The following is a 26,475-nucleotide window of genomic DNA, read 5'->3' as shown; positions in this document are numbered from 1 at the left end:
GCACACTCAAAGCTTCAAATATATGCAAATAAAGTCATTTGTTAAATTATTTACTTTAAAAACCCACAGCAGAGGAACTTGTGGGTGGAATAAAAAAAAAAAGTACCCTGTTGAGTTAGTTTTCTGGTTTTATAGCCAAACATGTGAGGCTCTTTTGGGCTCAGTTGCATGATGTACATGTTTGATTTGTTTTGCTCGCACAGGCTGACGGCATCGGTGTGCTGGTATTGCGACAGAGCCTCTGGAGATGAGAGAGCTAATAATAACCCCTGACACCAGCGGCTGTAAGGGGGAGGGGCTTCAGACCTGACAGGTGGAGGATTCAGAAACGACCGATCGGAAAGTTTCCGATTGTCTCCGATCGCACCCTTCTCTCCCCCCTCCAGTCATCTATTCCATCATTTTGTCTTTTCTCTGCTTGTTTTTTCTCCAGGGGGAAAATGTGTGTGCATATGTGTGTGTTTTTTCTGTGCAAGTCGGGCCTGGTCCCGCAAGGAGCCAATTAAAACGCAGACTTGGCCATGAGCACCAGAGCCACAACTTAGGCGTGTGCGTTTAGCTGAAAGGCTGTGTGTGCGCGCGTGTCGCTGTGTGTTTTTTCGATGTACCTTCTCGCACTTACAAGAAAACAAAAAACAACAGCTGTGAAAGAAATAATACCTGGAGGAAATGGCAGGGAAAAATTGCCAATCATGCAGGCACACACACTCACACACACCCACATATACCCACCTTGTCATGATGCGCATCAAGAAACTCCCTCACGGCTGCTAGCGCCTCGTGCACCGCCTGTTCAGGTGGATATCCTGCGCAAACACACACAATATCAAAAATGTGCGAGAACAGGTGCAGAAACAGATCTGTGTCGTTGCACTTGGCTGATGTTGTTTTTTGTTTTTTTTTCTGGAGACAGGTATGTTTTTCTCTCCACTACTCTGAGACTCTGTGCTCCGTTTCCTCACTCCGTCTCACCTCGCCTCGCCTAATCCGGGGAGATGCAGACACAACACACTTGTTGGTTGAGAGGAGACAGACGGAGCAGGACTGCCACAAATATTCAGCAGCTGAGACCCTTCACCAGTAAAAAAAAAGCTTCAAAATGTTCATTTTCGGGCCAAACAAACACATTTAATATGACTAAAAACATAGTTTTACTCCATCTGTGGGAACTGAATAAGAATTAGAGTTTAATTAGTTGTAAGCCTGCAAAACGACTATTTTAGTAATGAATTAACATGAAAATTATCCACTTTTATCCACTACTATAGTGAAAACATAGAGTCCTGCTCTGTTTCACTGCTGCTGTTTGATTGACCAAAGAGTGATGAGCATCAGCTGGAAACTTCAGCACTTTTAGGCTTTCAGGGGAGGCCTTAACTTATTTCATCCTCATATTTCCTCACTAAATATGAGGAACACCTTCCTTTTGTTTGCGTTCAGATTTTGGCTGCACAAACTATTTTTCATCCTGGTGAATAGTTTTTTAAACAAAAAGAGAAATGTGAAAACAGATTTCTATTAAAAACAAACAAACTTTTCAAACATGGATGCTGCAGAGCAGTAAAGGTCAGACTTTTATTATGGTTTTAAAAGATAGAGAATTTATCTAAAGATATATTTGTTGTATCACACCGGAGATTTATTTCAGTGGATCGGATCGACTTTCCTTTTCAGCTCCTGTTCGTTTGTGGGTGTCTGACGACAGAAAAGCTGCCAGTATTTATCATCAGTTTTTAATTATCTGACAGGTGAAGAAGTTTCCAGGTGGTGAGTTTATTCAATCTGATTATATGAAAGTCAAATACTTCTTAAGTCGAGAGCAGGATGAATTCATTGGACCTTTTCTCACCTTGGACTTATTAGCATGACTGGAGAAACACTCCTAATAACTTCTGATACGAACTCAGTCAAATGGCTCAGAAACAGATTTTAAAACAGTTGCTTTCTAAGTTCCTGTAAGATGTAGCTGTGCTACCAACTAGTTTTCAGTTATTTTTCCTTTCTGCTCTCCTCTACATGCATCTTTTTTCCACCAAACATGTACGAGTGCTAAAACCGAAGCCTTCCTTCGTTGTGTTCTTCATGTTTTCACTGACACAAAAACTGTCTGTGACACGACAAAGCAACGCTGTAAACTATAGTTAGCTTTGTTTTTAATATAATTTAAAATGAAAAACTGTAAAAACTCTGATATTCAGCATCAATAAAAATCAGATTAGCATGTGAATAACACGAGTTCACGTGCTGCAGACTTTAAGAGCTGAGCTTATTGTAGCACAACTTAAGCTGTAATTAAAACCTGAAGTAGTTCTTGACATTATCAAATGGCAAACAATGCTGAAAATCAAAACTGTTGCAGAGTATGAAACCAAACTGGTGCACTCCAGTTATTAATTAGACATCATTATGAATCATTGAAAGACTTTATTAGATATCTTTTTTTTTTTTTACCAATTAGCCTAACTTTTCATTCCAGGTGGAGATGTACTTGAATTCTGCAACTTTTCTTTGGTGTTTTCATAGATTCGAGTGATTTATTTGCCTTTTATGAATGAAGCTAATCTGTAGCTGAGAAGAGAGAAAATCATCTGGCATTGTGTTTTACGTTTTATTACTGGATGCGGAAATTGTGTCCATCACTATTCTCCTTCATGCTGCTCTTGGCTTAATACCTTTTTAGACATGCAGACGGATAGAAATGTCCACTTGGACAGCCACCTTCTTACCTTTTGCTTCAAATCACATATATTTGTTTCGTGACAGATATGTGTTGTGGCCAGATCTCTCTTAATAAAGACATATTAATCATAATAATGCATTTCTTTTTCAATTCATATAAAAACAGAACAATGCCAAGGTTTTCCTCTGACTCCACCAACAACATCTCTGAGTTTTTTATGTTGCCAGGTGACATTTTTAAAGCTTCCTCCCTTTTTCCATGGCTGCTGGTGGGTGTCGGATCGGAGATCATTTGAGATAAATTATGAAGCTTTCCAATGTGCCACTTGTTGTTAGGAAAAGTGCTAAGGGAATAATATGGTAATACTGTAGTCATCTGTTTGGTGGGATAGTGAAATAAATACAATCTGTGTAGACAACTGTTTCCAAGCTCTGATATCGTCTTTAAAAACTGAACAGAAAACATTTTTGAATTTTCTGCTCTGGTTTACCGCTTAGTGCTTAACATCTTCCTCATGTGTTCTTCGTAGCTGCTGTAACGTTCCTGTAGGGGGAGCTCTAAACCCTGCAGCTCTACGGTTTCCAAACAGCTCAAAAGTCTAATCAGGAAAGAGATGAAGTGGTGAGGTGGAACAGGTGCAGAAGAGGCGAATTAAAAACCAAATTAATCAGGACCTGTTTGTATTCCAGCCGCGGCAGAGAGGTGTCAACCGGAGCTCATAGCACCGACACCCCAGGCTGTGTTTAAGCACTATCCCAAACTCCCTCTTCTGCCAGCATGAAAGGGATTACAGTCACTCTGACACAATCTCAGAACTAATCTATCATAATCTGCCGGCTATAATCCCAGGCGTTAATCTGTAAACCACCTCGGGGTTAGAGGAGACGAGAGGCGCGACACTCTGGGTAAACGAGTAACGAAACGTGTTCACACAGATGAACGCTGGTGCGTCGCTGTGGTCTGAGGAGGAAACAGATACTGACCGTAGATTCCAGTGGAGATGCAAGGAAAAGCCTGCGGAGAAAAGGAGGCAGAGGAATTAATCAGACACGTTTCCATTTCAGCTTATAGCAGAAAACTATCCAGGCTTTCCTACACATTTTACTGAAAAAAAGATCCTTCATTATTTTTTAAATATCAGCTTTTTAAACATTTTCCCATAGACCATCTACCTAATCTGGATTTTATTACCTGCATAACAACATACTGGTGGAGCTGTAAAGGGGAAGCGCCACAGTTTGTTCCTTTATTTTTGTCAGCTATATTACCTCAGGTCACCAATTAGCCTCATCTGACCTGGACTGGAGAATCCTACATTATTTACCAAGTTTATTTATCTTTAAATCACAGCTTGTGACACCTCACTGCTGCATTTTGTTCATAAATAATTCTATTTGTGATGTACGTCTATGAGCAAAAGTAAAAAAAAAAAAAATCTTGCATTTCAACATAAAACTATTCAAGAATGCACTTTTTATCATCTATAGAAAAACCGAATAACATCTCAAGCTCCCATTTGTAGGTGTGTTCATAGTTATCCTGATATGACAAATTATTAGAGCTAATTTTAGATTTTTCAGATCAATATGACAGAAATCAATTTTTACCCAGTAGACATTAAATCCTTTATATATGAGTGGATACTTTCTCTATTCTCAATAACTATTCATCTGAGCTATTTAAAACATAGTTTGGCACAGTTTTTAAATCTATAATTTAAACCATTTGCTAAAATCTTCTATTTCAGAATAAGGAAAAGACTCATACGTTGATTCCTTCTCAGAACAATTAAATGGTTTTCTGGCATCTGTTTTAAATTATGTAATACCTCAGAAAACTCTAATAAACAGAGATAAGTTGTAGTATCACGTGTAATTTTGACCTTTCATACTATTTTCGGTAAAGTGAGAACAATGCTACTTCATTAACAAATCCTTTTTTCAGTCACTATGAATTGGAAAATGAATTTAATGTCCACATAAAGAGGCCTGTAAATCACTAATATGGCGTAAAACCAGTTGTGAAATTAATGTAGATCATTCAAATCAGCGGTTTATGGTCTAAACTCGCATTTCCAAGGAGGCAGATTTTACAACAGCTTTCCATTTAGATGCATTCAGTTTCCAGACACACACACACACACACACAGTCACATAGTCTTTCTATCTTCACAATGACTTTGTATTGACATCCATTCGTTTTTCATTCATTTCTATAGGCTAACCTTGAGACAATGGGGTGTACTATATCAGGATCAGGCTTTGGTCTCCATAAGGCCCATCAGTCTTCAGACGGTTGGTGAATATGCCACAAATTGTCTTACATAGGACAGCCAAACAAGCACACACACATACACACATCTCAACATGTACGTGGCTATAACTGTGAAATAAAAACTGTAAGTTCCTAAAAAAAAAGACTGCAGGCGTCTGACACCTGCTGTTCTTTTTTCAAAACAAAAACATTATTTCAGAGTAAACAACTCTGTTCACCAATGTCTTATTTTGCTCGAGATGAAAAACCTCTCATGTGGTTTTCTATATAACACCACTACTGCACTGTTTGTCAGTCTGCAGTTTTATCAGGCTTCTCTGCAAGTGGCAACCCATGTTACATCCATCATGTTTGTGTTATTATCGTATAATAACGCTCTCGTAAGTAGCGTCGAGGGTCCAGAGTTTATTTTGTTATCCATCTACCAGAATCTAATCCTCAGGCTCACATTGAACAATGTGATAAAGCTGCTTATGTATTTAATCCATCATCCTGTGTTTTATGACTCCGAACATATTTATTATAAGGAAACGTAAACAACAAAAAAACATGATTTTAAAGACACGTTTCTCTTTAGAAATGATTTAATAGATCCAAAACAGTTAATAAATGTGTTCTAGATAAAGTTAAGGGTCTGATAAAGTTAAACTGCTTATTAACAATTGTTAGTAATCTTTAATATTAAAATGGAGTAATCTCTCTAATTTAACAAGAAGCATCAGTCTGAGCCTGATTCTGTTACTTCCTTGTTATAACTGAGGTGAAGGCTGAAGGTGCTCAGAAACAGCTATGCTACATGACGAACTTGTTTTTCAAAGTTCCAGGTCACTCAGAGAAAAGCTTTTCTTTAGCCTGCAATGCATTCAAGCACCTGATTAATGTATTCAGCATTTAATTGGAAAAGCTTTAAATTAATGATAATAATAAGAAAATCCTTCATTTAAAACTTGTAAATCATTTATTCTTCATCAGTCAGGGCTGTCTCACTCAAGACATGCAGCTAATTCTCTGCTGAGGGACGAAAAAAAGCCTCTTTCACTGGTCAGTAATGTCATGGGTACTGATTATTATTATTAAATTATGTAATGTTATAATGTAATATAGTACAGTAAACTGTTTTTGAAAAGTCTTTTTGGGGTCTTAAATATAAGCTAGAGGTTTGGTCCAGGTTGTCGTTTTGCTCTATTGTCATAATGAATGAGCTTTTATTCCAGTTTTATGGCTTTGATTTAGGTTTTAATTTTACTTCTACTCTGTCTGGTTGTACTTTTTCATTTGTATTTACTTACTACGCATACTTAATGTTAACACTTGTTGGGATTTTATAATCTAAACTTAGAAATTTAGGCAAAATAAGTTCACTTCTAGTGTGTCCTTGTTAACAGCAAGACATTTTTCCTGAGTCCGTCAAACCAATATTTAGGTTATTTTGTTGTGTTGTTTATTTTCTCTGCCGTTTTTCATTCATTGTTTTGTTCTCGTTTTATATCAAAGTGCTTTGACTGATTGATTGCTGGCTGCAGGTTGGATACTGACTGCTGATAGGAACTCTAGAGAGCTGCAAATGTGAAAGCGGAAACAGTTTCTGAAGGCAGAGTATATTAGAAAATAATTACACACAGACATCTTTGGACGTAGCATGGCAGACTGCCTGAAGCTGCAGGAGCCTGAGAATACAACAATTATGTGACCCCACAGACACATTGTAATTAAGATGACCTCAGCTCAAATGGAGGAAGCTGAAAGCTGAGAAAAATAAATGTGTGCCAAGAATGCAGCTTGAAACTCGCACTGAACAGTCAAAGAAGGCAAAATAAAACAATTTATCTCACAGATCATCCACTCAAGAAAGGCCTTAAACCCATGAACACAGATACTGTTTTAATCATTTTTAAATATTCTAATAAAAAAACATCTAAATTATGTCTATAATTAATAAATAAGTGCGTAAGGCCACTCCTATCATACACGGCAATAAAAAGCAACATTGGATTAAAGTGTTAAACTCTCAGCATTTTAAGGAGAAATAAGTGTAATCCTACTTGAGTTAAAATGACCAAGATGACAGGTGAACCTAAACGCGTTTAACAGAACCAAGATGTTCATTTGGATAATTCATGTGCAGGAAGTCAATAAGATCCATGTTTAGCAGAACCATGCGAACCCATAGCCCGTGATGTGAGTCAGGCCGCCAGAAAACTTCACGTCTGGCAGCTTCTCAACCTGCTGTCAGATGCGGCAGCGCCGGCAGATGCCAGCACACTGCCCCCCCGTCCTGCTCAGATCATTTAACCTGACTGCTGAGCTTTAACACACAGCGATGGCAGATGTGACTCACGATTCCCTCGAGGCCAAACAGAAACATATGACTTGCCATTTTGTGGATGTGCAGGGATGACTGTTGCATCTGTCTGTGGATTTGTCAGAAATGAAACGACGCGGCAGCCGCTGATAAATGACGTGTTGGGTTTTATTCCTAACCTGCACACCTCTGCTTTTATTTCATGTTTCTTGTTTTTCTCTGACTTTGTTCTCTGTGAAACCTTCAATCTGGCGTGTTCTATATAACCTAACAATACAACACTCCTACTCCCTTTTCACTTTTCTCTCTCTGCCTCAGCATGAACAGAGTTTTCTTTGGAAAGGCTACATATGATCAATCTTTTTCTCTTTACCTCTGGTTTTCCTGCAGCTACAGATTCTCACCACAAAGAAAAACCCTGCAATTTAGTTCTATTGTCCTCTGTTGGTCTGTTACAGATTTCTGGGCTTTCTGTATTTTAACCTTGTCTGTCATCGTTCCTCTCTCCCTCCCTGGGTGCTCCCTGTCAGATTCATCTCATCCAGATGTTCTCACCACAGATCGAGCAGCGTTTTCGGTGGCAGTCTGCAGGCTGTTCCAGTAGCATGACCTCAGAGCGCTCCTCTCGCTCTCACCAACGCCTCCCTGAGCAATCGGCCCCACGGTGTGGATCACATCTGCAGAGACAGAAACAGAGAAAAATAGAAAAGAAAGTCTTCATTGTTTGATAAATTCACCCAAAATCCAAAATGAAATGTTTTCTGTGGAAACTCATCTTCTCTCCGGTTCCTAAGAAGAAACACATTCTGTTGTTTCCATGAAATTTAACTCTGACATGCAGGCCATTCAGAGATTTAAAAAGTATAAAAACTCAGCATTATTTCCTCACTTGAAAAGTCAATTTTACAATTAATCTTAGTTGATCTGCAGTCAACCTGATGTGCAGAGAGGGGCAGATCTCATCAAAATGTAACAGAAGTGTGTACATGACAGACAGTAAAACAAATCCTATCAGACAAAGATAAATTTGGTAAAAGTATTGGACTATCAACTCACTGATTAAGTTGTGTCCAAGTCTGATTGCGACTAGAAATGGACGGCAAATAAAGCTTGACTTTATATTTCAATATCACAACTGGAAAGGCCTGCTTGTCTTATTTACTACAATACTAAATCTAAGGTGACATCATGAATTTTGATAATATATTTCAAAAGTTGGATGGATTCTAATTGCTTTCATTGCCTTGTTGTTGTTAAAACTTACAGAGAGGGCTGAAAAAACTAGGCTAATCCCCATCAATATTGACACTGAAATCAATCCATTAAGTTTATTCGTATTGCATATTTCAGAAGCAAGGCAGTTCAGAGCGCCTTAAATCATAAAACACAAAATAAAGAGTTATAAAAACAATAAACATTCCATTTTGTTCATCGTTAGAAAAAACTACAAGTGTTTGAGTAACTAAGGTGAAACTGTTTGGAGGTGTACACTCTCCAAAATGAAAATGCATCATAAAAAAGCTTTAGATGTGGTAAAATAAGCAACATATTTTCTCTGTCTTTCTGTCTTCAGCAGGTTGCGATGTCATGTAGGCGTTGCTCCACTAACTGCATTGAGGTAATCTCTTTAGCAAGTTTCCTCTCAGGTCTCTAAGATGATTTTTTTCCTAATTTGAGGATCAGATTAAGTACAGAGTAACTAAATGGAGGTGAACTGGGGAGGTTAGTGGTGGGTGGGAGCACAGCGGAGACTCTCATAACGACACGCTGAGCAGGACAGCCGTGTAGATGTGGTTTAACACATGAACGCAGCCAGCGCCACACATTGTGATGAGACTCAGCATGCTGCTCTCAGTGTGAAACCCGCTGCAGTCATAAAGCCAAGCCGGACCCACTCTCTTAGAAGAAGAAACTACAAACAGAAAGAAAGAAAGAAATGTGGACAAGTAAGAGTATTTTTCAGCTCACAAAAAGATTTTTCTTTCCACGCTTTAGGGCAAAATAATTGTTGCATTTGACCACAGATCATGTCTGACACTTCAAGCCTCCGGAAAAATATTTTGCTGCTCACGTGAGTGTTTTCTTTGCCTAAAATAAATAAATCATCCTCCTACTTGGAGATTAAAGATTCTGATCTTCACAGCCCAGGAGAAATAAGCAGCAACACAATCAGTCAGGCTGAAACTTATTACCTTGTCCAGTAGGAGATAAAGGAAACTACAGAAAAGATGATTTTTCTGATTTACCTGGAGGCTTGAGGGAATCTCCTCCTAAACAGTGGATATTGACAGGAAGAGAGAAAGGCTTGTATGATGTCAATATTATTTGACTTTGTGATAAACTAATAAAAAGTTGAAGTTCATATGCGGAGGTTTAACCAGGATGCAATTTTCTTTGTCTCAGTTTGATTATATTAGAATTGACCTGGGATTGATCGCCCCACTCATCTCTGTTCAGTGAAATCATAAATTAAGACGCTTTCTATGAGGAAAATTGTTCGTCATGTCAAACAGTGGAGAAGATGTAACCCTATGTCCTACCTAAATTACTGGGCACTCTCTTTAAACAATCTTGATCCTTCATCCAGAGGAGTCAATCAGCTAATTGATTACTGATGTCCAATAAAAAATGTTCCTGTTCACTTAATCTGACAAGTCGAGAAGATTGATTTGTTTGGTTGAAAAATGAGACACTGCTTACCTCCATTTGTTTAACTGCAGGTAATATTCTGCCTTTAACCAAAGAAACTTCATCTGTTCAGCATTTTTAAAGTCCAGAAAACCTAATATACTAATATTCAAGCTAGTAGTTTTAAATTGACTTTTCTGATACAATAAGAGCCTCCAGAGGCACAAATCTATAAAACCACGTCTGCACTGGCATATATGGACTGATTGTGTAACATTTAGAATAGCAGAGGGCAACCGCTTAATTTTATGAACAGAAATTGGACAGTTTAATAGGGGAAAAGATTTTTCCATAAGAAATATGGAAATGGACATAGAGGCACTTATTGGCAACACTAAACGATCCCAATAGATCCTCTATGCAGGAAAAGTGGATGATTTTTGTGAAAGCTGTGTTTTTCTGTTTAAAGACAGCTTGACATATGATTATCAAACTAGCATAATGCAGAAATTTGGCTTCAAGGAAAGGAACAACGTCAGGCTGAGGTCAAAGGATGCAGCATTCATGACATGGTTAAATCAATCATCTCAATTAGGAACCTAATCAATCAGGAGATCAATCAGGAGATCATTGTGCTTCTTAGAAAACCATTTTACTGAGGGTTTTACTTTTTATGTGTTCTGTATTTTTAAATAAATCAGCGACTACTCTCTACAAACTTTCCTCCTGCATGTTTTTCACACAATAATTTGAATTAGATCAGACTATCCACAACAAAAATAAAAGTGTGATATTAAAGTGTAAGAAACAAAAACAAATGCATGAAAACGTACTACAAACTTATAATAATAAATACATAGATAATTATTGCCGTTTCTGCAATTCCAAATCAGCATGGTTTTGGCCCTACTTATCTAAATTGCTACTTTTGCTCTTCTTGACCGATGAGGCTGACCGATGCATAAACTGATGAAGTTTGGAGGTAAATTTTTAAGTACATTATTAGCCACCTTTGTTGAAACAGCTTTGGTTGATGTTGCAGAACTGAATAGTTTTTGTTCATAGTACAATTGATTGTATACAAGCATTAAAACTTCCCCTGCAACCAGTAAGTATAGCATTAGCTTGAAGTGTTTTTTGAAGCCAAACATCAGGTTGTGGGACTAAAAAAAAAAAATTACAGATGGACTACAGAGATAGATGGTGGTGTTAAAGCATCGTTTTGACAGCTGCACTACTGGAGTGCAGTTATGGTAAATGGACTGAACTTATATAGTGCTTTTCTTGTCACACTGACCACTCAAACCACATTACATTAACACTCAAACACACACGCCCACACACACCTTTATCCACCGATACACACTTATACACTTGGGGTTAAGTGCCCAGGGGACACATCGACACGTGACAGGAGGATGTTAGAATCGAACCAACAACCTGCGGATTGTAAGGCATTGTAACCCACTTCATGTACTGAAATATGTAGAAAAGAGATTTTCTGCTGCTTCCATTCACTTTATGCCTTACATAATTACAATCTGATGTTGGAGTTGGGGAGAAAGAAGTGAGCAGCAGTGGTGTAAATATACAGAATAACTTGAATGTTTTCAGATTTTAAGTTTTCTGAATGTTACAATCATTCACCACTTAGGTTGTAGACGATATCATCATCATTCCTAATTCCCTTTTTTCAACTCAGAAGTGGTTTAAACAATACAGACATCTATAGAAATGCTGCCAGTTTGCAAAGTTAAAGGTTGTTTAAATTTCCCAGTGGCACTGAAGCACTCACAGGTTAAAATGTGGTGGGTTCGGTTTGATTGGCACTTTTTCCTCCAAAAAAGAAAAAAAAAACAAGACAACCAAAATCCAACAAATTCTCTCAAATTTTAGAGGTAAAAATGCTGCATGGCAGTCAAGCCATGCGACCTGATCCGTTTATCAGCAGCAAAGAAGGAGCGCTTTCTCAAAACGTGGGTGTAAACTGCTCACTGAATGTGCAACACATGTCAAATTATATAAAAACAAACTATAAGCCACAGAAAAACAGATGATTTTCATTTTTTGTTTGTTTTAAAAGAACCCACCCACCTCTCTGGTAATGCCAAAATCAACACTTGGGGTGAGTAAAGTGTTCAAACAAATTAAAAAACTGATTGATTGTAGTCGCTCAGTTGATTTTTTTCTTATTGCCATCTATAGCTTGGTCAAACAACAAAACAAGTTAGCCGCACAAAAATTATTTAAACCTCAATATTTGGATATATTGGAGTCTAATAAGTTTGGTATAATTGACAATTATCCACAACAAGAATTAAGGAAGATATGACTTATATGATATAAAACCCATTTTCCATTTTCTAATAAACTGTCAGGGCTATTTTACCTTCTGGTTGATTGTTTTAAGGTTGTGTTTTTTGTCACAACAATCAAACATATATTCGCTGATATTTGGAATAGAATAGAATTACTTTATTCATCCCAGCAGGGAAATTATTTTTCTGACTGATACTGAAGTTTATCTGGGACGCAACTAAGCAGATGCTTAATTCAATCACCTGCTGAGTTGTTGAAGCCCTTACCCTTTCCCAAATGTTTTTCTGTATGTGTAAAACTTCCCAGATGGCGGTGTGGAAAAAGATTCTCACGTGTTAAGTTTATTTGATGATGCTCAAGAGAGTGCACTTTCAGAAATGTTTTATTGTCATCAGTTGGCTGTTTGTGCCACCTTTAAGACCAGAAGGCTGTCAGGGCGAATCAGGACTTGTAACAGTTTATGTACACTCTCTAAAATTACATCAGCCATAGCTCTGCTCTATAATGTCTGTAAATGGTGTTATTTTCAAGCCCACTCCAAGTGACTCATGCCAGTTTTGTCCCTCTATGGACACACATCTGTGAAGGAAGAAAAGTCTGAGGGCAAAAGCTTAACATCATCAGAGTAGTAAATACTTCATAATGTACAGGCATGTTTCTTGTTGGATCTGACAACAATTTGTCAGATCCAACAAAATATTGTTGGATCTGTTTCGCTATGTGTGAAAAGAAAAAAAGCCGGTTAAGATATGAAAGGAATGGCAAAAAGAGGGCTGGAGATGCACATAAAATGCATCATAAATAATACAAATCAGAAAACTGATGTTGTTATGTTGACCTGTCTTCTGCCAGAACGAAATACTTTACTCAAAAGATCAGAACCGCAGTGCTCCATGGCTCTGCAGTTCACTATAATTGATTCAGAAGGTTAGCCAGTATTAATAGTTCGCCTCTGAAAAGTGGGATTAACATTTGATCAAAATTATGCGAGTTTTGTTTCAAACATGCACTCAGAGGAAATATTAAAGCTTTATCAACCTGAATTATGTCTAAAATGTCCTACATGGGTTCCAAATGTGAAGAAATCAACTCATTTTGTAAGACAATTTGTAAGACTGTCACAAATATAGCAGGTGTGCATTGGGATGAAGGGAGTCAAATTTACAGTGTTAGGACAAAGTTAAAATCGTTGTTTCTTTCACAGTGTCCATTTTTCATAACTATCGATCACCAAACCATCTTGAGATGAAAGTTTGATGCTCCATCTGTAATCTGCAAGTCCTTTCAAATAATTATTTGCTTAATTATTTAGAAAAAGGGTTTGATGCTTAATGGATGAAGTATCATAAAAAAAGTTTAAAAATTGATGTCATTAAAACCTGTTTTTGTGGGATAAATAATTACTTTAAAAATACAATAATGGACGTAATTTGGGGTAATTGAGTGTAAGGAAATGAACCCTCATTTACCACCATTATGTTTTCTGTGCTGGCAGGTGGAGGATGGAAAAGTGTGGTGGACAGGCAACGAGTATGATATGCTTTCAAATTTCAAGTAGCTTCAGCTAATGATACTCTGTCTGGTAAAAACCGAGATCGTATACAAAAAAAAAATGTTAGAAAGTCACAGTCACCATTATTTTTTCTACTTTATATGATTGATACAATTGCTCATTTTTCAGAAAAGCAAAAAACTAAAATATTTAAGGTTTCACATTAAACATCATTGTGCATTTTTTTATTTTATTTTCAAAAGAAACAAGCCAGAAAACGGGATTCGGCCTTTCTCCAAACTAGTGGGAGCTACATCTCCTACCACCTGTCCTTTTTAACAAACTACATCTGTGAGAAATGTGTGAGAGACTGAAATTAGGCTGACGGATAAAAGCCAGGTGCTGCAGGGGCGAAGCACTTTTCCATCACTCAGTCTCTGGCCAGCGGCGCTTAGTATCCAGGTAGAGACGCTGTGTTGCTATGGCGCTGGGTGCGGATAAAGAGACAACATCTCTGAGGCTTCACTTTCAGCTTCTTTCAGCTTAAACAACAGTGTTGTGGTTTTTATTCAGACAGCAAAATCAATACATATAGAAAATGAATGTGTAAATACAAGGCTAGATAAAAGTTTCAGGGATTTAATGCGAGTCGATCTTAAAATAAATATTGTGTCCCTGATTTAAACTCAAAATAGTTTTAAAGTGATAATCACTGAATCAGCCTCATTTGTTTTGACTGATAGGTGACAGATTCTCTTATATATATTTATATCTATATATTTATCACAACATTCATCACTTCCTATAACATTTATATGTTACTTGCTTCTTGTAATATTAGTTTTATAAAGAAGACATTTATGCATGACCAAGCCAGTGGGTTTCTCGCCACTCCTGCTGCATTTTGGCCAAATAATAATCGAGGTCAGTCACTTTCTTTTTCTTCTTTGCAGATGATTAGAAGTACTGATACTAAAATAAACTGTTTAGATGGCAGAGTTGGTTTTGGTGATAAAAATTTGATAAGTTTTCTAAACTCAGCAGAGAAACTGTGATGCAGAAATAACCGAACATAAACCACAACATGCAACATCACTGCAATATGTATGCATAACTAGATAAAACATTGTTATTATTATACTAGGGTTTAAAAATATGACAAAAGTAGTAACTCAATGACATTGCTGCAGTGTTATGTTGAAATTAGCCACCAAATTTTTATCTACCAAAGAAACACAAATGTCAGCAAGGAGTGGTTAAAGTACACTGAGGGAAATTACAAAGCAAAGCAATCTACTCCACTTTTGCTTTATTTCTGCAATAAACTCTCAAACCAGATTGTACTAAATACATGATTCAAGCAAATACAGCTGTCAGGCCATATTTGTCCACTCTTCTGCTACAAACACAGCAGGTGCAGAAGTGATCAGATAGAGAGAAAATTAAATAAGTAAATTGTAAATGAGTAAATTTAATTTAACAGAGATACAGGCATTTTCCTGATGAGCAATTCTTAAAAAACTACATGGACAACATCTGACTAGACGTGAAATGGAGTTTCTAGATCAGTAAGTGATGCTACAGACTGTAAAAGCCAGTGGAATTACGCAAACCTTTCCCTGATTGAACTTAAATATTAAAGTTACAAATAAGTTAGCAATTAATTAAATCATAATGTAGAGTTGTAGTCTTTACAGCTGCAATGTACAGTGGACCTCCACCACGTAGTGCAAATACTGGACCGTAGTGGATCCACTATGACTTGCAGATTTTTTTTGACTTTTTCGCAGATCAGTTCTAAAATATTTGAAAGAAAATGCATCTTGGGAAGCTCAAATACTTTTGTGCGATGCTACGTGGCTACGCCAACGGCTGCGGTTTGCAAAGCAGCCGATCCAGAAGCGCTATTTATTTCCTTGGCACTGACTGGCTGTACCCATAAGAGCAGACATGAGAAAAACGGTAGGAACTAGCTTCAGCAGTAGCGCCAAAACACTTGTCATTGTGTGCAATAATGCATATTAATGTATATTTCAGTTATTGGCGTCTTACAGTGGGTTTCAGGTATTTGCTGATTTTAGCTATTTGTGTTCCCTGACCTTCATAACAGCAATTTGAGCAAGATGACATTATTTTAATGTTACAAAATACAAAACAGCAGAAAGGGAGTTTGTTAACGTTTGGTCTTCTGGTTCTGGTTCTGCTCTGGTAACATGGAGAAGCAGCATTCAGCTTCTATGCACCACAAATCTGGAACAAGCTTCCTGAAACCAGCAAAACAGCTGAAACACTGACTTCTTTTAAATCTTTAAATCAAGACTCAAAACCCAGAATTGCTTTTGAAACATAACAAATGACACATTGCTAATGTGTAATAATGCCACTAGACAAAAATGCTATGCTTCAATTGTTGACTATGTGTTTCATAACTTTGTGTTTTTATGATGTAAAGCACTTTGAACTGCCTTGTTGTTGAAATGTGTTAAATAAATAAACTTGATTGACTGAAATATAAGCACGCTCTATAATCATGTGGTTCTCTTTAATCTTTACAAACAAAAATGCACTTTAAACAATTCCATGATCAGACAAACCTCCCAAAAAGACCTTGTTTCCTTTATAAATCTAACAGCACAATGGGTTACTGTTTTACTTTTTTATTTTTCTGTGGCACAATTACCATCAGCTCGCATCTCACAGTATGTTTTGTGGCATCTATTTATTCCTTTGCAATTATTGTTCTGATTGTTTTAATGCCTCCTACAAGAATATTGTTTTCTGTACAATATTGTTGAATGCTCTGAAAGGTGATTCTAAATTAGATTTATTAATGCAAATACCTACAAAAGAAGATGAATACAATCATCAAGGTTTGTGAAATTTGCTTTTCAAAAACTAAAATATTGCAATATTTCTTTAATAAGAAGAATCCAACGCAAGAGACAACACTTATTTAAAATAAAAATACCCACCAATCAAGCAAAAAGAAAAACCAAACCAGCAACAACCTTCGAACCTGAGGATGTAGAAATAAGTCTGTTGTAGTGAAGCTCTAATTAGACAATTTAATCCCTAAAGTTGCTCAAACATTAAACTAAAGCTCGTGAAAAATATTCAGCAAGAATATGAAGTGTAGAATAGAATAGACTAGAATTCAACTTTATTGTCATTGCACTGTCACAAGTAGAAGCAACAAGATGTAGTTTGCATCTATCCAGAAGTGCTCTACAAGATATAAATATTTATTTACAGATGTACAAGACTATGTATGTATGGACTATAAGGGCTTATAGCAAAGAGATATAGATGTTGTGTATAAATATAAATATGGGAGCTATATGCACAGATTATACAGTGTAGTGGTATCAAGCTGGATTCCTGTTTTGTCTTTTTCTTGTCTTTCAGCAGTCTACTTTGGAAATCAAACTGCTTTTCTTGCTACAAGTGCCATTTGAGAGTTTTCTTTCATCTTTATTCGATCCAAAATCACCAGATACACATTTATTCTGCTGTTTGGCAACAGGCAGTAAGGTCCAGCTTAAATTAGGACCTGAAACTAACAAACCAGTGAGTGGTGGAGACAACAACGGGTTGGCGAGCGGCAGAGAGAAGCAGCTCACCTGGAACACAACACACTGCGAGAGTTAGTCCGCTTTACGCTCCATATTGACTGGAAAATAATTGGCTATGCTGCCGCCTTGCAACACTGCTTGTCAAGTTGCTATTATGCTGGTATGGAGAGGCATTATTTTTATAATTTAAAAAGATTTTTTTAATCACCTAATAATTTTTTTAAGTTATCCGTCAATGTGTTTATAATCAGAAATAAAGGTTAAAGAGAACCACAGTAGCACACTTATAAAGATGAATTGAATCATAAGGTCAGCCATCGTTCATACCTCCAGTAAGGTCAGGTAATTTATTTCAATAAAAAACTCATATTCAATTTATTTCACAGATAATGATACAGTTCAAGCATTTAATCTTATTTCTTGATGAATATGGCTGATAGGTAATGATAAGAAAACATCAGGACAGGAAATAGTTTGTAAAAAAAAAGTGACTGTACTTATAAAAAGTTAATAAAAACTGATTTCCCAGAAAAAGTTGAGATTCTCAAGGGCCACATTTCATTCTTTCATAATGCAAAAACATTATGAGTCTTTCAGTTAATAAAATTTATACACACATTATTACAGCACTGTCTCCCTCACACAGACAGGCGGAGACGTCAGAGCGCAGGAGAGATCCAGAAGAAGCTCTTTAATCCAACCCTCTGAGACCTGGAGGCCATTAGGCTGGAAGATTCATCACAGTGTTTGGGACGGCTTGAAACAGACCCACTCATCTTATTTCCAAGTTTGACTTTGACAGGCGAAGCCAGAAAGGCTTCCTCTGTCCTATTCTCCAATACTCTTTCCAGGAATATTTGTTGTTGGAATTATTATTTTAGCTGTGAGTATTGACAAAATAATCCTGCCAGAAAACCACAATCAATGGAGGACGTTGAGTGAGTGATGAAGAACCGGCTCATTAGAACCTGGTGCTGGAGCAGAGCTAAGTCTACTAAAAAATAAATAAACATTGAAAGCTCTTTAAATATAAACTGGGAGATTTTAACAGATTTATGTGATAGATGCAGGTTTTACCCATCAGTCAGTTTAATCTAATAAAATCTCACACTTTCACTGTTGAGCAAGTCATTACTGATTAGTTAGTGTTTAATTTTCTGAATTCAAACTTAACCTCAGTTTGGTTTCACAAGCTGAAGGTATATATATATATATATGTATATATATATATATATACATATATATATATATATATATATATATATGTATATATATAGGATATATATAGGACTTGCTAAAAAAGATATTAAATATGCATGTGTCCAAACCTACTGAGTTTCATAGGATGTCCTAATTTTTTCAAATGTCAGAGTGACTGCAACATGGGAAACTGCAGAAAAATCTGACACAAATTCAACTTGTTTGCAGCCAGAGAAACTTTTCCATCAGAGACTGAAATATATTCCAGCCTGAACTGATTTGCATCAGACTGATCACTTGTGATTTGGTTTCAATTCTCTTGTTTTCTTTTTCCCACAACATTACATAAATGTTTTATTAATATCCAGACAAAACTTTTGACGGTGCAACGACAGAAACAATGTTTCGGTTGTTTGTTTACAGAGTTTGGGCTTGTCAAGTCTCAACTTTTTTTGTATCTTACTTTTTGGTGAACTTTTTCTCACTAATAAACTTCTATCTACGCAACAATCCCAGTTACAATTTCTGGAGGAACACAAGACAGTAGTAACATCAGATAAACTCATAATACATGAAAAACAAACAGTATTCATAACAAGCAACAGAGCAGATCTGGTTTGCTTTTCCATATTCAGAAATCTGTGATATTCAAATGGGGACAGATAATTCACTCTGGTGACCTCTGAAGGTCACCAGAAGTGTCAAAAGAGAAGAAGAGAGGCGTGGCATTACATTACTAAAAACATATCTGGCGGTAAGGGTACCTCCATGTTTTAAACTAAAACAGCGAAGGGAAAGCAAATGTAATTACACCAATAAACGTGTTTATTTATCCCTGATAACAGACGTCTTAACATCACCAGCTGAGTTCATAATTGTTATTTTAAACAACAGTGTTTGAGCTCCAGATTCCTGGACTCACATTGCAACATTTCAAACAGGACTCATTAACACCAGCAGGTAATATAAAAAGACCTGACAGCGTTTATGAACAAAGAACCTGCAGCTCCGGCTGTAAATAGCACAGAGCCACACAGTGCACTGATCCATATATAATGATAAGACGGGCAATATTATAACAAAATGTGATGAGAAGAGACAAAGTCTTGATGTTAAAGCTCAGTTGTTGTTTTCTTTTATTGAATTAGGCAGAATAAATGTAAAACTAGCAGCAGTTTTAAACATGAGGCTAACACTTCGACTGGTTGTTTTCTCCATGCACTAAAAAAGTGTTTTTGTTGGATTGTCCACCAGCTGTAAAGTGATTCTGGCAATAGAAACAAAAATAATTAGTTATTTTCTTATATGGGCCTTTAATATCTGGTGTAAAAGCTGTAAAATTTTAACTTTTCAATCACACTCTGGAGCTCTTCAGAGTTAACATTTAAAAATAAATCACCTTCTTCCTCTTGGTTCCGTTTCACTCTCCTGTACTTTACTTTATTCCTTTTTCCTTTTTTTTGTCTGACTGCTTCCCAGAAATCAAATTCGTGTTTGACAAAAATATTACAAAATCCAGAGATAAATGAAATGGCTCCGAACTGGGAACCAGTAGACTGAAATATGAGCTTTTATGGAATAGACCAACACAAAGTACAGCATAATTGTAAAATTTTTCAAAAATTGTGGCAACATGCAGCTCTGGAGAAACTAAGAGACCACTGCACTGAACCCCATTGAAAACCTCATGGTTATTCCACCAAATATTTATTTCTGAGGTAAATTATTAGGATTGTTGTTTCTAAATGAATATGAACTTGTTTTCTTTGCATTACTTGAGGTCTGAAAGCACGGCATCTTTTTCGTTATTTTGACCATTCCTCATTTTCAGAAAATAAATACTACATTTTTGCTTGGAACTTCGGAGACATGTTGTCAGTAGTTCACAGAATAAAAGAAAAATGTTGACTTTACTCAAACTTATGAAAAGTAAAATCAGAGAAAATGATCATTATAATTGGTCTCTTAATTTTTTCAAGAGCTATATGTTAGAGACAAAAATAAATACAAATTCAGACCTACATGCAAAGCACTGTGTTTATTTGTTAAACATTTTGAGAAGCATGTATTGTTTCTATTCCACTCGACAACTACGTATTACTTTGTGTTGGTTTCTAATATACAATGTCAATAAAAGTCGATTTGAATACTTTTGCAAGTCATTATACTTCCTTAACCTGTTAGCAGTTTTAAAAAACCCTCTATCACCAAAAACAACCTTTTAAAACCTGAGATTCCTAAGAAACAGGAGACAAACCTGACAAGAACCCCCGCCTTTGTTGTCCAACATTAACAGCAAATGCACACTTGAAGGGAGGAAACAAGCAAACATCACTCCATGTGTGAAACAGATATGCACAGATCCATGCAGGAAATCTTCAGGCGGCCTCGCTGAGCAAAGTGTTTGCCTTTTCCCTGCTGCTCTGATCTGTGAAGCTGTACGCTTCACCCTTCCTGCAATCATTAGATAGTAGACAAGGAGCTTTATTGCTATGGCAACTTATGAAAAAACTACATGCTCTGATGCCTATGAGTCCGCTTCAGTCGAGAAGGGTCTGGATGAAGACACGCTTCATAGCTTTCTATAAGAGAGCTGTTTTTAGGGGCAGATTTAAGGAAACGTGTCTGAGTTTTGTGACAGCTGTTCATCAAGCTTATCATTAATGAACACGAGTGTATCCCCTGAGAAATCACTTAGCCTGAGAGCATGAATCCTCCTCACATAAAAGAAATACAAAGCACCAGTAAAAATGTGTTTATGATGTATTAATAAGGAGTATTCGACATAAATGTCTCTTGTTGCACAGATTATCAGAGAGCTATGCTATGTGGCGTCTTTTATACTGTATAAAATATCAGATAATTATCCAGAGCACTGACAGAGGAGATTTAATGACTTCTTCACACTCCAAGAACAATCACCAGCTCAGTGGTGTAAAAACTCTTATCCAACTCAATTTTCTTTTTGGTAGACTCTTAATAAAACAGAAGGCTTTGCTGCGTGTGTTAATGTGTTGGTGGCTCATGTGAGCGACAGATCATTACCACAGCTCCTCAGCAGTGACGATTCCTCCAGAGGAGCCGCCGTGTTAATTAAGATAAACATTTGGATGCTGTAATGGGACGTTCGCTGCTGATGACCCTGATGCCTTCCCTGTGACGCTGCTCTCCTTTAACGATCTGAAACTCAGCTTGGTGTCTGGGCTCATTCCCTTGGTAAACCTCTTTGATTTTATTTTTGCATGTTTATGTGGTGTCCTAATAAAAATAAAATTTTTTTTTTTAAAAATGGAATTAAAAACAACTAACAATTTCTTTGAGAAAGTCAGCGATTAATTCACTGTGTCATGCTGGATGTCTGCATCATGTCTGAGTGTCCGCCACAAAACTTAATACACTTTAAAGTATAAAATAGCCTAAAGTTGTGGAATGCCAACTCCAGCATGGCTGCAATAAATCAAATACAGTGCTCATTATTTATGTACTAACAATTAAAAAGCCTGAATATTTAGTACACTATGAATGTCAAATAGAAATAAACAAGACTAAGGCTAAAATGTAACTCTAAAGGAAAAATTATGTCTATAAAATGTTAAAACCCCGTCAGTAACTGGATATTTACTGATGTAACACACATTTAAATGTATCAGATCATCAGACAAAATTGCTAATTTCTGACAAAAATAATCAGAGTTCATACAAAACATCCAAAAATTCATTCATCCATCCTCTCGACCCGCTTATCTTTGCAGCGTCTACAGGTGGGGTACACCTGTTTCGATTATACCCCACCTCTCCACTGAACTACCATGCACACACTCATTCGATTTAAAGTCCTTTAAAGTCTTCTGACTTTAAGTATTTTTGATATTAATATCCCCTCGAGCTTTAAAACTGTATAAAACTTAACCGATTAATTCAGCACAAACAGTTTATCCACCATGACTGCTTTGAAAGTACAGTTTGGATGCAGCCAAAGTCTCTCCTTGAACTCTGCTGACGTACAGGCAGAAGTAAACATTCACACTCAGCAGTGTGGGAAACAAAATACTTTAATTTAGAGTTTCAGGAATCAGAAAATATGAATTCATCAAAAAGATAAATCAGTGTCTGGATATGTGCCGTCAATGATCCCGACTAGTTCCTGCGGTCCTTGAATCTATCAGGATGCTTCACTGTTGCTGCCGCACCGGATTCATGGTAACTCTGACCGTTTCCTTTGGGAACAAATGATTTTCCAGATGTCCCAAACAATCAGGCAGACGATTCATCAGAGAAAATAACTTTGTGCCTGCGCTGTGCCATCCAGCCAGTACTTCCTGCAGAATTTCAGTACAGGTCCTTGATGCTTTTTTTGGGCAGAAGAGCATCTTTGCTGCGTTTCTCATCAAAAAAGTCTTTTGGGTAGACTTCAATGCCGACACTGAAGTTTTAATCCCAAGGACACAAGATCACACTACGCAACTGACTCTGTGTTTTACATAATTTGGTCATCTAAGCAAGACTGGCATAGGTTTTATTTTGATTGTTGAAAATTCATGAGCACGTCTTCTCTCACAATGAATGTATGCCACGCAGGAGTTCCTCTGCTGCAGAATCAACTGCAACGCTAACATCGCAGCAACAACTCAAAAACAAGAAATTAAAATCCTGTGCGACCCCATCCCGATGCTTCACTCACCACAGCATGCTAGATGCTTTAGTTAAACTAATCGTTTGTCTACTACTACTACTGTCTGATTAATTTTAGTACACAGTCGCCATGAAAAATGGGAAATACTAGTACCGAAGCTAGCAGAGGCCTACTAGTTCCCAAATTCAATGCAGGGTAAAACATTTTTATCTCTCTGTCTTAGGTGAGTCAGTTACATACCGATTATTAAACCTCTTTATTTGGTTTACGGCTAGTTTTAGGTGGTTTTAGCTGTTTTGCATGTCGTTCTGCTCCAGATTGGCAGCTGGTTTGAGCCACCAGCAGACAACACCTGCAATGCAGTGAAAGGTTTCTACTATATTTTGGCAGAATATAGTAGAAATGTTGAAGAGATCCCGCGCCATTATAAAATTTAAAAATCTCACTGTAATTCTCTTTCTTCTACTTTCCCTCTCCGTGGATGAAAGCTGACAGAAGAGATTACAAAGTGACTTTTATGAGGCGAGGTGGACTCAAAAATTTAACTATTATCTCTAATATTTTTTTAAACTTGCTAGTTTGAAAAAGTACATGTTTGCTGCTAAACAGCAGCAAACTGTTTAGCAGCAGTTAAACAGTTTGCTGTTTATAGAAAAAGCTCAATCTAATTGAGCTTGTTCTATTAAAGCTTAAACTTCTACAAAGTAGTTCTGATCATTTTAAGTTACTCTGTGAATGGTGGCAGAAGGCTCTATGCTTTCGTATCTACACATATAATTATACAAGTAAGAAGGTAACGGCCTGAGTAATGATTCAATATACCCCTAGCCTTTATCTGATTTTTATTAAACTAAAAGTGCATCACCGATTAGCTTAGTTTTTTTCTCCGTATTTGACCTGCCGATCACCGATCAAAGCTAATCAACGGAAAGTTGACCGAGCGCTGGCTGAATAATTAGTGCATGTCTAATGCCTAGCACTGATTTACTTACATATGGGGACTGTATTGATGCAAAGCAATGACAACTACAAGTTTTTTGCTTCAGAAAATAATGATTGTTGATGCAAGAAAGCAGTGATTTTGTCTATATCTGTCTTTCTGTGGTGGGTTAATTCAACTGCTTGTGACTGCAGAGAAAACAGTACTATAAACGTTGATTTAAAGTTAACAACACTATTTGTAGTGAATTTATGAACATAAAACCACAAAATAAACAAAAAACAACCTTAGTTGACATCCATTTCCCCCCCCAAAAAGTAATGAATCAGTCTGTATAACTCATTACTGCAACTACCAAAACGTTTGACAATAATGTTTTCATTTTTTTTCACAAAGATTCACTGACCTGTCATGAATAATAAAAAGTTTACATTTTTTCTCAATAATTACTTTTTGTATTTGTCATAATGTAAGCAGAGCAGCATGATGTGACACAAGATGGAAAACGTGAACAGATCTTTAAAATGCTCCAAACAATGGAACAATTTCCATTAATGCATTAATCTGTCTAACTGAAGCAATTACAGCTTTGTTGGGCTTAATTTGATCTCTGAAAGCCAGAGTTTGCAGCTATAATTTACTTGATTTGTCTGAGTAAGACGTCCAAAATCTTTTTTATCCTCCATCCACTGAAAGCGGGGCAACACAATATCTGCATTTCTGTGTTTGCTACATAATCGTCTTAAAAGATTCAATCAAAACTGGTCAATAATTACGCTTTAGAACAGCAAATGTTAAAAGGCACACTGTTATCTCAGGACTGCTCATTCAAACAAGCTGAAGGGAAAAATATTCTGATATAATCTCAACATCTTTCAGCTAAATGTGGTAAATAATAACTTCTCTCTGTTTGACAGTTATGAGGTTTTATTCTGCTGAAATATTTTCATGCTAAGCTAATCCGAATTCGGAGCTCGTAACAGACAAAACCACATCATCTCTGCTTTAGCTTCTTTCTACCAGCTCTCAGAATGTGTTACGATTGATTTTAAGATTACTTATTGATCACTGGGCTCTTTCGTTTAGCTGAAAACTGAAGGGGACAAAGTGTTTACGCTCCAGCCTTGGAGGCTCTGCAGACGTGACAGACGAAATCCCATTTTTAGTCTCGTTTGTTTTGCTTTTTATATATATATATATATATCACAAATCAGTGCCAACAGTTTAACTCTCATGTTTATTCAGTGATTTTAAAGAGGCTGAACTGCGACTTGATTTTGTTTGTGACATAACTGAACTACTATAGAGGGGCTGTTGAGAGGGCATAAAAAACCCAATCTATATTTATACATTTCAGAAAAATATACTTGTATGAAGCTGCTAATTTAAGAGGCAACGGAGAGCTGACTATATGATGAATCACTACAGTGATTCATCCCTCGTTGGGCAATTTATAGCGGACAAGAAAGCAGCGGATGACTCTGGAAATACCAGCAGAAACCAATCAGATCATCCACAGGAGCTGAAGCACAAACCGCAGCTCAAACACTCGCCGACACATGTTTAATTACCGTGGTCAAACTCCCAATCACGCATGAAGGCACAGAGGAAGACCCTCTGATCACAATTAAACAGTTTGTTCTCCATGAGCTGCGTGGTTTTTGTTGCCCCGGTTGCGTTTCCCCGGCGTGTTGTCAAGGAATTGTTCAGCCAAGCTGATGCATCATCGGGAGCGCCGAACGGCGACCGGGTTCGGTTCAGTTCAGCGGTGGGTCAGTTGTTGGTCAATCATCTGCATGTCATCTACTAAATGTCACGGTGGCAACGCTCTCAGTTTCAAACAGAAGCAGGTTCTCCACGTCATCCATGGCTTTCAGCTAAAACGTTCCCCGTTTATGAAACTGAACAGGTAGCCACAGAAATATTGGTACCACTTTACAATAGGTCTAATAAATAGTTTATAGATGTTATTAATTCATCTTTAAATACTTTATAAATCATTAATAACTGTTTATTATGCATTAATTAAGGACAAGAAGGAGACTAAATCTACTGGTTTCTTGCCAAATATGTTTACCTACATATTTTATCTAAAGTTGTTATACTAAGCATAGTTTTTTGGCATATTTTCTACTACAGGGTTTTCAATAATATCGTAATTTAATTATTGGGTCAGAATAATAATAACTAAATATAAAAAGGAAGAATTGAAGACAATAATTACCAAATAAACAAACATAAAAAGGGTGAAGTAACAGATAACAGGACTGATTTCCAAAAAAAAACAAAGAAAGAAAAAGCAGGAAATTAAAATTCAAAATAATCTAAAACCAATTAAATCAATCAGATCAATATTAATAAGACCAATGGGAAAAGAAGAATACGCAAACAACACAAAATAGAAATAAATGGAATAAATCACCACATTTATTGAC

At 36.8% G+C, this 26,475-nt stretch overlaps 1 protein-coding gene across 2 annotated transcripts in view; it reads right to left on the bottom strand.

Annotated features, from left to right (window-relative positions):
- The window catches only part of macrod1 (MACRO domain containing 1), a 179,371-nt gene that overhangs the window by 12,558 nt on the left and 140,338 nt on the right, over positions 1–26,475 (bottom strand). For both annotated transcript variants that reach the window (XM_023328499.1, XM_005806546.3), the window contains exons 6-8: positions 7,812–7,933; positions 3,664–3,694; positions 733–806 (exon numbers count right to left, since the gene is read on the bottom strand). In XM_023328499.1, coding sequence (XP_023184267.1) covers positions 733–806; positions 3,664–3,694; positions 7,812–7,933 — 227 coding nt within the window. The remainder of the gene's footprint in view (positions 1–732; positions 807–3,663; positions 3,695–7,811; positions 7,934–26,475) is intronic.

The sequence above is a fragment of the Xiphophorus maculatus genome, chromosome 23, assembly GCF_002775205.1.
Source record: "Xiphophorus maculatus strain JP 163 A chromosome 23, X_maculatus-5.0-male, whole genome shotgun sequence".
NCBI lineage: Eukaryota > Metazoa > Chordata > Actinopteri > Cyprinodontiformes > Poeciliidae > Xiphophorus > Xiphophorus maculatus.
This window is presented reverse-complemented; position numbering and strand designations above follow the sequence as displayed.